This window comes from Colias eurytheme, chromosome 8 (genome assembly GCF_061535395.1).
Source record: "Colias eurytheme isolate Ceu_HAF_F1 chromosome 8, ilColEury1 Martin Lab GWU primary, whole genome shotgun sequence".
Classification (NCBI taxonomy): domain Eukaryota; kingdom Metazoa; phylum Arthropoda; class Insecta; order Lepidoptera; family Pieridae; genus Colias; species Colias eurytheme.
In genome coordinates, this window is record NC_142987.1 from 9,895,416 (window position 1) to 9,909,366 (window position 13,951).

Here is a 13,951-nt window from a genome sequence, read left to right on the forward strand (position 1 = left end):
GCTCAGTCAAGATTCGAGGCACATACGTGCTCGTCTCTATACATTTAGGGTAAACCGCGGGTTGCAGGTACAGCTAAAAAAATGATTGGAGCAATGCCCGCAGTGGCCGTGCGGCATGAGCGGCGGCGGGCGGAGAAGCGCGCGGGCGGGGGGCGGCGGCCCTCCCAGCTGCCCCTGCAGGTCGGCAGAGGGCTGGAGGAGGCCACCCCCTCGCCGGATCATCGGTTCCGGCATGAACTGTACTTCTGTAGGAAGGTAAATTCATATGGTATCTATCCTATCTTGCTGAACGTTAGAATCTTACTAGACTTTAACGTGCTTTAAGCGCGTCACACACGGTGAAGATACTATAATATTTTATCTTAATATTTTATATTACAGTATCTTAAGGTATCCGGTATCAGCGTTCTGACCATCATTTTTCATACCCCTGTAGAACCGCCATCCTGTTACAAATGACCCGAAATTTTGTGTCAGTGTTTCGATCAAATATACTTACATGATGTATCTTTGGTATTTCCGTTTTATATTTTTTATGTAGGTATCATTATATATTCTATTATGATGTATAGTAAATTATAATGGTATTAAAATACAAACCCTGAGGATATATCAAAGCTTTTTGGAAAGTCGAGTAAAGCACAGAATTTAAACGTTATATTTACAGTCTTGGCACACGATGAAACTACGGTTACAAAATACTGAATTATTGTGTATTTTGTCTCGTAACTTTAAACTTGTCGTGACAAATGGTGTAATGAATTGCACGCCTCATAAGCGAAGCGTTGAGGTGGGTACTACTGTCACTTCGCGCAAAACATCTGATTTTTCAAACTTAAAATGTCTTTATGTATCATACATTGCACTTGTAAGATAATACATACACACACATATTAAGAAAAAACACTATTTTTAACGTTCATGATATTTTTGATGTCATTTTTGTTATTTAATCTAGTTAAAAAACAGTTTAAAAAAGTTCTGTCTTGGACGTCCGTGTGTCTGTATGTGCGGATCCTTTTTCTTGTTAACACGATAGCGACCGAAATACTTTACTAATCGAGTCTTTTTTTTTCTCTTACGCTTGAGTATGCTCAGGAATAGAACCCTTTCATTTTTCAGGGTCTGATTCGATGTGGTTTAATTGTTATTAAATAAACAAAAATAATAATTAATAAATATTTATTAAAAAAAAATTATGAGGCGTGCACTTTTGGATTTTCCAAATTATTTAACTTTATTTGGGAATACTAGGAAATAAATAAACTTGTCCGTTGCTTATGTTTAAAGTTGCTAAACGTGATATCAAAATGGAAGTTTAGATAACAAAAGAACTTAGAGATATCACCATTCACCAGATATCACAATAACAAATGTTTATTATTAAAAGTATAAATTATTATATTTTATCAGTAATTTATTAGAAGAGCGAGTCTTATTGTTTTTACAAAAACAATCTTATTGTTTTTAACAAAAACAATAACTTCTCCTCTTGATATTTTCAATTATTCTAAAAGGATTCAGAATTATTTTCCAAAAAAAACATACAAACAACACTGTTTCTTTAATCTTTATTTCGTCACAACATACACTTCTGCCATTAATTCCTCTTCACCACATTCCAGACGGCATTCCTGCATGCAGTAGTGGGTTCCCTTCTCCTGGGGATCGTGGTACTGGTAGTCGGGCTGGTACAGCTGTCCCCGGGGGCGGAGGCCGCGCAGCACCGCTACTACTTGATGGGAGCAGGGGCTGCTCTTATTGGAGCCGGCATCATTGGAGCAGTGATGAGGTAAGTGGTCACTGATAAAGTTTTTTTTTTAATACTACAACCGGCAAAGGAGCGGGAGGTACACTTGATGTAAGGTGATCACCGCCGCCCATAGCAATTGCAACGTCAGGTAACCTTACGATTGTTTTGCCGGCCTTGAGGGAGGCGCATAGGCTCTTTTTTTGAAGGAATTCATATCATTTGTCGGAAGGCGGGTCGATCTTCCAATCTAAAAAGAAAAATAATAATAAATAAGGCAGGATACAGTAATGAAGAAATGTTTCCGGTATTGGATGTACCTACTCTTTTCTATACGAATAGCTCTGCCTCTTACTCTGCCTATACACAAGTGAAAAAAAATCAATTACGCGATTCAGAGAAATGCCATCGATAAAGATTCTGTAGTATTTCAGTCCGCAGTTTTACTCGGAATCTTGATATAGAACAGTACGCTATTCTAGGCTATATTAGAAATTTTCAAGCAATTCCGATTTTTTCATTTTTTGTTAAAGAGTAACAGACCTACATATTAATTCTCCTATCCTAACCATCCATCCTCACAAACTTCCGCGTTTATATTAACAGCAGGATGTAGTAGGATTGGAAGGGTTATTAACGTGTGATATGTTAATATCATTTGCTAATATATAGTTAATAATTAATATCATCTTTTCCTAATCCAATCGTTTCAAAAAAATTGGATCGTTGTTCACCATATATGTTACCCTTTTCCAGCCCATAAGCCCTGTCCAATGTCACTTTGATACGAACATCGAAAATTTCCTTACCTTCGTAACAAATTTCATGCTCAAAGTGCGAAATATAATATCCCTTTTTTATAAACCAAATTGTAAAATTCTTAGCTTAGCTTTTATATATTATTTTTATCTATTTCGGGAAACGATAACTAATACATACATTGAATTATATGTCTGTGTCTATGTCTGCTCTACTTTTTTAATTTTTGTTCATGATTCCATTTATAACGGTACTATTGCTATAAAGTTTATACTCGTATGAAATTTCGTTATCAGCCAGTAACAGAATGTAAACGGCGTTTTTACCGCTCGTAACAAAACCATTTCGTTACTCAGCTTAATTAAAGTTTGATAAGTTATTAGACTAATGAAAGCCGATCTAGTTATGTGGAGACAACTCACGGTAATTACTGAATACGTTCATATGGAACAATGTTTGCAAGCCTTAGTATCTAGGGCATGCTAAAAATCTCTAGGGCCTTGTTCTTTGAAGCATCTTCCAAACTAGTATTTGCCATTGTTCGTAACATATGCACCAAATGCAATGCGGTACCTACTTAACTAATTGAAATTCTGATATATCGGTAGTAATTACTATCGAATTGGAAATAGAAGCACTTGTTTATCTTCAAGATATTCGACTCTCAATGAATCTAGTGCAGAACTTTAGCCAGTATTGTAGTTAAGAATTCCAATGCAAGAAATGTAATCTTTCAAAGATTTCAATTCCTTGTACAACTGACATCGCGACATGAATTTAAAGAAACTTAGAATCTTGTATGAAGTTTTGTGTTTAATATAACTTCTAAAATAGATCTAGTATAATTCTACCTATATCAATAGGAACGAGTATCATGTTGTAGTTCATATTTAAATAACAATACCTTTACTTATAAACTTTTGTCTAGATGTGACACCTTCTTTTTTTCTCACTATAACCTTCCTTCCAGGTGCGTCTGCATCCACTGGTACAACAGGAAGTATCGCTCCGACTACCACGTGCCGGCGCCCCACGCTGCCCCCAAGCCCGTCAGCGTGGTGGACGGCCAGGAGTACAGACCCAAGCTCAAAACCCAGGCTAGCGTGGGGCGCGAGGTCGACCTGATCAAGCAACCCTCAGCAGGCAGCGACACCTAAACATTGACCATACTTCTAGAATAATCTCTGGCGTCTCTCTGTGATTGGTGGTGTAAATATTGTTTAGTTTACCTTGGTCTGTAACTTTTGAGTACTTAATTGTGTTTATGGTGTGTTTAGTTGATGAATTGCATAGTTATCTTCTATATGAGATATAGACTTGTAGCATTGTTTATTCTCATCTATAATATTTGATGTCTCAGTAATATTCGATATTCAGTCACAGTCAGATGCCGTTCTAGTATAAATATATTGTAATATAAGTTAACCTGTGGTTCTGTATGTGTAGAATCATTAAGTTAGTAGTCTTACCATTTAACGGTAATTTTAATTTGTATTTTGATATAACTTTTGGAACTCTATTTCTAGTCCTTTTATTGTTTTTAAGGATTTATATGAGATTTTTTTATTAGGATTTTTTATGTGTTTAATTGTAAACCTATTATAGACTTAAAACGGATATTCGTTCTTGTATTATTCAGTCAATGACAATAGAGATCATTATTTATTACAGAGGAATATATTCGTTACATATCATGAAACATAATCTGAAATTATTTTTATCAAGAAAAGTATTACGAATTTCCTGTTATACCATGTATATATTTATTTCAAAAATATACTTATAAATATGTTATCCTAACCCTACCGTCCGATTGAACAAAATTTAATGAGTTTCTTTTAAGGAAAATTCCAAAATTTATCGCTAATGTAAACTTAATGTTAATCGAAAACATGCTTGTGGCCATGTTTGTATCACTTATAAGTATCACATAAATGTAATAGTATATAAACAGATACGGTTTACATTATAATACAAGTAGTACTAATTCCGCCATGGCTGCTAAAACATCGCGAACTTTAACCCTTGATGAAGGCTTACACTATGCCCAAACTGAAACTTTGTTTCAACAAAAGTCTTATGAATAGAAAGTACAACCCAAGGCGTGCAAAATTTTTGCCCACTTTGATGGGGCTGCCATAGGAAAAGCTATTGAAAAACATCACTATACCTAATTAAAATCGCAGGTCGGATTATTCCCATATTGTAGCTACATGTATTATAGTGTAAATCCACTTTTAATCTCGGTGTACTTAAAGGGTAATATTGTAATTTTTAACTTAAAATGTTGCTTAATACAGATTGCGAAAATGCAATCAATTTATAATACCTAATTGTGTGACCATTTTGATCATTATAATATTAATTTAATATACCCTGTTATTAATAACGTAATAATACGTAATATGCTCTCTAATCTATCAAATTGTGTAATTTTCATCTGGAGTTTTAAATAATTTAAATTTATAGACTACAGGCCCATGTTGAAAAAGTTATGGGTCATTTGAACCACCAGGGTGACCTATGGATACGGCATCTGTGTCATACTATTTCTATACTGCTTTTAATCCATTATTCCGCAACGCCGTACATAAATCATGGAGACAAGGAGAAAAAATCTCTACCTGTACTTTCGAAATCGAATTCTCATCAGCACTCAGTTGGACAGCTTACAAGTGACGGCATAGTGCTGAATCTTATTATTTTATGCTCTTATATCGTTCTAGATAGGTCACTTGGTGGTTCAAATGACCCATAACTTTTTCAACATGGGCCTGTAGCTATTATTTTTCGTTCGATTTTGAGTCGTCAAATATATTTCCCAAACCACTTCCGAATGATTTGTTTTGTTTGAAATCTTAGCATTTTAATCTTAAGAGACTGAAAAGAGTGTTCTAAATAAATCAAGTACTCGTTTAATCGATGATATTTTTGTTTTCTTCTAGCTGAAATGATTCGGTATTTATTTCTGATATGAGTTTACCGATATTTTGTAAGACCTTTTTAAACGTGGTATCATATATCTAAATCTCACTTTATATATGGGTCCAATAATTGATCCATACTTGTCATTACATATATTAGATTCTATACAAGTTTCTTTATTGATGTTAATCTTAATGTAAGGTCTAGTAAACTCTTGTTTCTGAAGTTGATCATTTTCGTGGTTAAGCTGAGATTGATGTGTTAGTTCGTTATTTGGACTATGGTTTTGATTGTATAGTTTTGAGAAATAATGTGAAAACATATAGGTGTTAACTGCATACTAAAGGTATTGCAAAAACAATATGATGTTATATCAATTTTATTTAATTGCAAACCACTATGTTGTACTAAATAGTGGCTTTGATATGTCGTATACCATTGTAAACGAATTGGAAATAATTCTTTGGGTGCTTTAAGCATTTAGTTAAGAAAATTAAAACGTAACCAAATTATTTATTATTGCAACAAAATTATATTCCAAATAACAAATAAATCACGTAAGTATTAATTTGTTATAAAAATAAATGAAGACATTGTATTATCTTGCTGTTCGATGTAATCGATGTTTAGTTTAAGTATTCCACATATAATATCGTAGATTTAATTAATTTATAATAGATTAAGATATTGGTGTTAGAAAATTCAGATTTAATGCGAATATTTACAAATACGCTTTCAACGCTAGTTTCTACAAGAATAATGTTGCCAAATATTGTTTGAATGCTTTTTACCTAGGTTATTATTGCCAGTACTCAAAATTTTAAAGAAAATCTTCTTATTGAGAAATATGATAATTTTTATGTTTAATCGAAAATCAGTATTTTAGTTTAAATATAGAGACTGTGAAATTGTAAAATGTTTAGAAGGACTAACACCTCAAATGAAAAATCACATCATTAATGTCGAGGTTTCACTGTCAGTGAGTAAGATTTTATTTTTATGTCTAAAATTTTAAGTACTGGCTTGATAACTTCAAATCAGTTAGGAAGATGAGGACAGTTTCAGTAAAAGTATAAAGACAAAACAAATAAAAATTAAAATTATTCCAAAATGTTTCCTGAATATGTATTAATGATGGCAACATTATGAACATGACATATAGTGGCCCAGTGTTGCCAACATAAAAATATTCAGACCTGTATTTTTTGAACAAACATTAGAATTCGCTTCTTGCCTCGAGTTCCTTACATCTACTCTTTTTTATTCTAATAAGTTGTCACTTTCATACTCGTCGTCATTCAAGGGAGAGTGAAAGAGACAATAAATACTTACATCTCAGATTGAAAATGTTAAATAAATGAGAATTTCAATAAAATGTCATACCTCAACCTATGGTTGTAATTCAACATCTAAAATGTCCTAGTTCCTAACTTAGATATCCTAGCTACCCTTGGTTATTTACAAGTTGTAATAATTTGAGTAAATAATTATTAATTAGGTATTCTATGCGATATCGATGTTATAAAAAAAACTTTTCTTCGCAAAATAGCATAAAATTGAAATACTTACAGAGAAAAAATATTATGGAAAATTATGGAAACACAAACAAGGATTATCAACATTACAGTATTAGTTTAGTATTTTCTCCTATTATTACACTTTAGCAGCATACATAGGTATAGAAAATGTTACAATTATACATTTGTTTTTCGCTTTTAATATTGCATTGCCGTGCCAAATTAGATGGTTTGAAAAATATCCTACTACGGAATTTATATTTTGACCGAATTTCAATTGTAATTAATGAATTTAATAGAAGGTAATGTTGTTGTGTATAAATATTATGTATTGCTTACGCTTCTTATGATTTGTTTCATGGCTATGTAAATAACATAATACCTAATTATAATTTTATTGTTAATTTAAATATTGAGGTTAAGCACAACCCATACGTACATATTTGTTAAATGATTCATTATAATTGTAATTAAAGTATTAATTAATTTGTATTTACGGCTAACACCAAAAAAATTGGAAAATTAATTTTCGTGTATAAGATGTCATACATTCCGCGTTTCTATGTATCTGCCAAACGTATGTAAATGTTTAGAATAATACATTATTAATTGTAATCGATGTTATAGTTCACAACATGGACGTATAAAAAAAGACGTACTGTTGCGACACCATTTAACCACGCAAGACGGCATTTTAAATATTATTTGTGAAACAGTGACGCAGTTAATCAGTCTGAGGTAGTTCACGACGTAATGGCGGTCGACTAGCTTACTATGGTGAGAATGTGTGCGTGTTTATTGTCTTTACACGATCGCTAGCTTACTACGGTGGCTTCACGTTGTTTGTTCGTAAAACGGCGTCCGTCTTTTTTTATACGTCCATGGTTCACAATAATCTTGTGTAAATCTATTCTTCGTCATCTGAGAATCGTTAATAAACTTCAATATAATTATAGTTTATTATGTATATAATAAACTAATGTATACACAATGTTTTACCTAAGTTCTGTTTCCAGTTAATTAGTATGAGTTAGCTTTTGAAAATAAATTTATAAATTAATTGTGTCAAAATTAATCTTATCTAAAATTAGTGCAATCTATTTCTAAACTATTTTAAGAAATGAACATCTTTTCTAAATAAAGTTTATTAACCATTCTCCCTATCATCTTCATAGTCCTATTCACTGTGATAAATATTTATTTAAATAATATTTTATTTTTAAATTTAAAATATATTTATAATAAACATACATATTTTAAATCTATCACAGTGAATCCATTCACACGAATTATATTTATTTTATGAATATTTTGTATCGGAACTTATTTATTTATATCACACCTCTCTGATACGATCTTTTACAGTTGAGAGATATTTAATTTTAATAAATTAAAATATTTTATATTTGTATATTTATATATTTTAGTTTAAGTTACGACTGTACTGTTTTATATCTCATATATTTTATACTGATGTCTCTAAATAAATGTGGACGAATATTGTGGCTTTATTTTTATAATAGAAACTTCCTACTTAGTTCCTAATCATTTTCTACGTCCTAAAAGTCAGCTAAGCTCGCTTTTAGTATATTTACTTCTATACTAATTACTAATACAATATAAAATAATACATACTATAAAGCTGAAGAATTTGTTCGTTTGTTTGATCGCGCTAATCTCAGGAAGGTCCAATTTGAAAAATTATTTCAGTGTTAGATAGCCCATTTATCGAGGAAGGCTATCATCACGCTAAGACCAACAGGAGCGATGCAATGCGGGTAAAACCGCGGGGCGAAGCTAGTTATTAATAAATCATAAAACGAAAAATTACATACGAGGAAACTTACATATTATTACCATAGAAAGGTATAAATTGCAATAACAGCAGCTGTTATAGAAGAGGAGACATTAGTACTGTAGTACTCCTTTACCTGTAGATAGATAATATTATAATTTATAGGTACCTACTACCTACAATCAGATTGTCTATGATCTAAGTAATTTTTTTTACAAACCTATAAATTATAATATGGAACCGCGCCGGGCGGTCGCCGGTCGCCCAAACGACCATAATATAAAAGATAAGCCCCTGCTTAAGTAGTACCTATATTAAACTATGTATATGTACATTAGATTTGCCGACATTATTATATAGAACTAGCGGTCCGCCCCGGCTTCGCCCGTGGTACATGTTTACGTTTTCTCTACATAAGAACCATCCTCGTACTTCAAGGAATATAATAAAAAAAAGAATTATCGAAATCGGTTCAGCCGTTCTCGAGTTATGCGCTTACCAACACATTTTGCGATCCATTTTTATATATAAGATTTAAAACTCAAATGAGAAATTTTGAAGAAAATTTTTAACATACATAATTATAATGTTTTCTAAAGCGCCCCCTTTGAACTCTTGAGCTCTTGATATTTATACCTATCTGAGAATTTTTTTATATTAATTATTTACCAGATATATTCCAACTATCTGAATTAAAATGCTGAAACATTATTTTTGTAACACTATTTAAGCTGAAAAGTTGTTTAATTTCACTACAGATAATATCATTATTCCATAGTAGAGATTTCACCGTTTACCCAAGCCCGCGCGCGGCGTCGCGTCGGTCGTCGTCCGTCGACTACCTTACGCTCGGCATTTTGTATCAGCGTCATCTATGAGTTTACGTCAGAACTACGTTTAAACTTCAACGTCTATTTTATGTTAGTACCGTTATTTTATGAGAGATGGCAGCGAAATTGACAAAGCGCGATTTTCATATTTTATTTTTTAAATACCAAAAAGTCTTCATTTTTTACTGTTAATTACTCATTATTATTAGCTATAATAATTAATATATAAAATAATATACCTTATGATTCTATTAACCATCTTATATAAAGGTATTTTTATTACCTTTTATGAATAGGTTACCTACAAGCTACAACTATAAAAAAAGTTAAATTGAAGAATGTTAATTTAGAATTTATATCGACTCAATAGGTACTCAATTGGTCTTATTTTTTAAACATAAGGGTAAAAAGGGTTAAATAGAGGATATTCAATTACCTATTTCCCCATATCTATTTTTATAGCATAGTCATAGCACAGACTAATAATAATATACTACGTATACAAGTCATAGTCTTTGCCAGTGTGTTAAACCTACTGCAACATACAGTACCAATATTACAATGCAGTTTTACAATAATGTCACTTGTTTAAATTTAAACATTGTTGTTTAAGAAGCGGCAAAATACGTTGCTATTAATAATATTAATATTATTACAGGGAACGCGTATCACGATTCCATTATTATGGTCCACGGGCTATGAATACTATATCTACACCAGACAATTGACAAGACGCCACGCGGCACGCGATGTGTCGCGCGGCTTTCTCGATGCACAACGCGGCAACGTCGCGCGGCGCAACCCACATAGATTACAGGCTAGCTTTGCCCGTTTTCACTATACAGTGCCAGTCGCTGTGCAGTCGCTCGATCGTTTGTTTCACGCAGGTTGTCGCGCGTACGATGTCGCGACAAGGTGCAATAAAAATGTTCCATTCACAGAATATCCCTATTCTCATAGAGGAGGTAAAGAAGCGCGAGTGTATATGGAACCCAGATTACCAAGACAGAACTGATGCTTCTATTGCTTGGGGACAAATTAGTGATATATTGAACGTGCCAGGTAAGCCGCCATGTCGCTTGTGTTGTTCGCCTATAAAACAAGATGGCGGGAGAAATACCACGTTTAAATACCAAAATAAACGTCAAATTGCACATCTATTACTTCATAATATGATACTAGGTATATTTTAGTGGATATTATTAAAATAAGTACTTGTTGTTCTGTATAATTCTAAATCTTATAATTTTGGATTCTTGTACTCAATTCGAAAATGTAAACAAACAAACCTAACCTCACTTTTTTTTAAATATTGCCTGCTGCAGTCTGCTAGTGATGATTTTATTGATATCAATTATTTTATATCTATATCTAATGCAATAGTACATATATTATAATGAACAATTTACAATTCCGAAAATTCTTACTACATATATAATTAGTACCCAATTAGTACCTAGTTAATTGTTCGTTTATCTGACAGCTGTAGCATAATAAAAAAGAGACTTTATTCTAGACAAATATTACCCGCCAATCACACAGATTTTGTAGTGAACTAGTTAAGCCCCGCGGTTTCACCCGCGCGCGTGAATTAGTTTTTCCTTATAATCCTCCTCCTCCTTCCTTATAAATTAATATTCCTGTGGGAATATCAGTAGGTATACCTAAGTTCTTTCGTTCTAACTCCTTATAACGATATTCCTTCCTATATTATGTCAGTGAAAGTCTCTTAAAGTCGGTTCAGCCATTCCTGAGATCAGCCTGACAGACAGACAGACAAAAATTGTAAAAATTATTATTTTGTTAGTATATTATGTACACTTAACACTTTATACATTCATGTGCATTTAGTTAAAATTATTTGGTTATTTCAATATTAAAAATAGACACTCCAATTTTGTTACTTACATACAAGGTATAGATAGTATTACTTATATAGACTAGCTGTTCGCCCGGTTTCTACCCGGGTAGAATTTATTATTTTGTTAGTTTTAGAATTGATTTTGATTCATAGAATTATCCAAGCTGAGACAACCTTTACACTAGGTAACTAGTAACTACCTACCTATTACCTAGTAGGGACTAATTTTAAGAAATTGATAATAATTAATAAATAACTTACAAAATCAATAATTAATTTCCAGAGAGCAAAGTGCGTATGAAATGGAAGACAATTCGAGACTTATTTAAACGAGAGGTGAGAAGGGCTCGCATCAAACATGACATCAAGGAATACAAAGGCAAATGGAAGTATTTCAAGGCGCTGTGGTTCCTGCAGCAATCGGACTACAAATCTACCGAAGATTATGAGGTCCTGGTAGTTGAACCTGACGAGTCACCGAAACATATTAAATTCGAGCCGTGGGATGAAACGAGCTATAGTGAAGATTTTGCAATCGATCCACTGCCAGAAGACAGGTCAAGTCAGGCGAATTCTGAAGAAGATGATTACGACCTGATGTACCTTAAGAGTCTAACACCGTTTTTGAGGGAATTGGATCCGTTAAGGAAGTTAGTTGTTAGGAATAAAATTCAAGATTTGATACTAAATGAAATGGCCGCGCAAGCGTCATCGCGGAAACACTGACAGTTTTATTCCAAGGATTTTGATTTATCAAAGAAGATCAAAGACTAGTATAACACAGTGAAGTGTTCATATTATGATCTCTATGTGTGACGATCGATGGTGATATTAGAATATAAGTAAGTTGTTAAAAAATAGTTCATAGTTAATACAGTACAATCCTTTTTTTGTATAAGTTAAAGTACTACATTAAATTGTTAGTTAATTAAGAAAAAATACGTAAAATTCTATATGTTGTATGGTTTTGACGTTATAAATATTCATTGAAATTATAAAGGTACAATCGATGATTAAATGTATAACCAACTCGTCCAATGTCTTTAGATGCAAGTACTTTTATGTTTTAAGCAATCCATTATTAGTATTCATTTTTAGTTACCATTCCTAAGATATATTCTTCTTCTTCTTCTCTTAATTAATGGCTCAACCCAATAAAAAGGGACTTCGCCAATGTCCAGTATAGGTATATGGGGCAGTAAGATATATTGAAACTGTCCGTTTAAAGTTGATCAATATTGAGAATACAGCCCCCCTAGTCAAGTGGCTTTCTGTTAGCGTAGCGTTCAATAGAATAGACTACGAATGTATGAGATTGACGTAAGCTGTAGATAAACCACTTGACTAGGGGGGCTGGAGTCAGTTACATACAAACATACGAATATTTCATCAGAGCTAATAAAAGCGTGTTAATAAAAATATATTATTTCTATGGTTTATTATCTGTCATCTTAATTTACAGGGCTAATTTTTTAATCCTTGGTTAAAACTTATTCGTCGAATAATGTATAAGCGTATAGAACTAACATTTCAAAATGCAGTTCAATTGACAGTTCACAGGTGACATTTTGATATTATCGTGTAACACTTAATTGGACGGATAAGTTTCGACAGGGATTGAAAAATCATTGTTGAATTGTTAGTGGTAATTTAGTTTTAAATTAGTGGAGATTAAAATTATTCTGTGATTGCCGTAAATAAAAAAAAATATGCGATGTTCGTAAGCTTTTTATTTCGATTCCTCCCACTTAAATAAAATTGTTTTCATTTGGAATGAAAATTGTTACTAAAATTTTACTATTAGGAGGATGAGGAGAAGGATTTATCATAATTATACAATTAAAATTTTACTTTATATTTACTTTTTTATATATTAGTAATAGATAATAATAGAATTTCATAAAATAAACGTATTACTTGTATACGTAGTATATTATTATTAGTCTGTGGTATTACATTGTATGTAATTTGTAAGTCATAGTGTATCTCGTTACGATGAAACAAGATGTCCTGGGTTCGATCCTCAATAGATAAAACAGAACATTTACTAGCCTGTAATCAGAATCGATCTGTAAAATACCCCACTAAATGATAAGTCATAAGGGGCTTCACTTATCAGTTATCACTTATAAAAACGATACCAATTACCCTTACAAGTACATCCATTCTTAGAATTACATGATGATACTTTTGTAACATTTTAATGAAATTAAACATGCTATAAAAACCAAATCTTTTTTTCCCTGCTCTGTAACTAGCTGTGCCCCGCGGTTTTACCCGCAGTGCTCCGCTCTTGAGTAGCGTGATGATAATAATATTATACCTATAGCCGATAAATGGGCTATTATCTAACACCGAAATCAAATCAGACTAAATTAGCACGTTCAAACAAACAAACTCTTCAGATTTATAAAACATATTAATAAGTAATAAGTAGGTATAAGTATGATTTTATGCCATTAAAATAATTGTATTTTCTTTCTTTCCCAATGAGTTGGGTCAGTTGGGCTGTGG

The 13,951-nt window shown here is 32.4% G+C and overlaps 1 protein-coding gene and 1 long non-coding RNA gene across 2 annotated transcripts; both read left to right on the forward strand.

Moving 5' to 3' along the window:
• The first annotated feature begins 1,606 nt into the window (after window positions 1–1,606).
• Window positions 1,607–3,890, forward strand: LOC149906738 (uncharacterized). The gene is made up of 2 exons (XR_016457026.1): window positions 1,607–1,792; window positions 3,480–3,890. It is a non-coding gene; the product is annotated as an uncharacterized LOC149906738 (long non-coding RNA).
• A 6,514-nt stretch (window positions 3,891–10,404) lies between these two features.
• On the forward strand, window positions 10,405–13,621 carry LOC149906739 (uncharacterized). Its single transcript, XM_090104922.1, has 2 exons — window positions 10,405–10,638; window positions 11,721–13,621. The coding sequence occupies exons 1-2, from the start codon at window positions 10,479–10,481 to the stop codon at window positions 12,161–12,163; spliced, it is 603 nt and encodes a 200-aa protein (XP_089961048.1). The 5' UTR covers window positions 10,405–10,478; the 3' UTR covers window positions 12,164–13,621.
• Window positions 13,622–13,951: the final 330 nt, after the last annotated feature.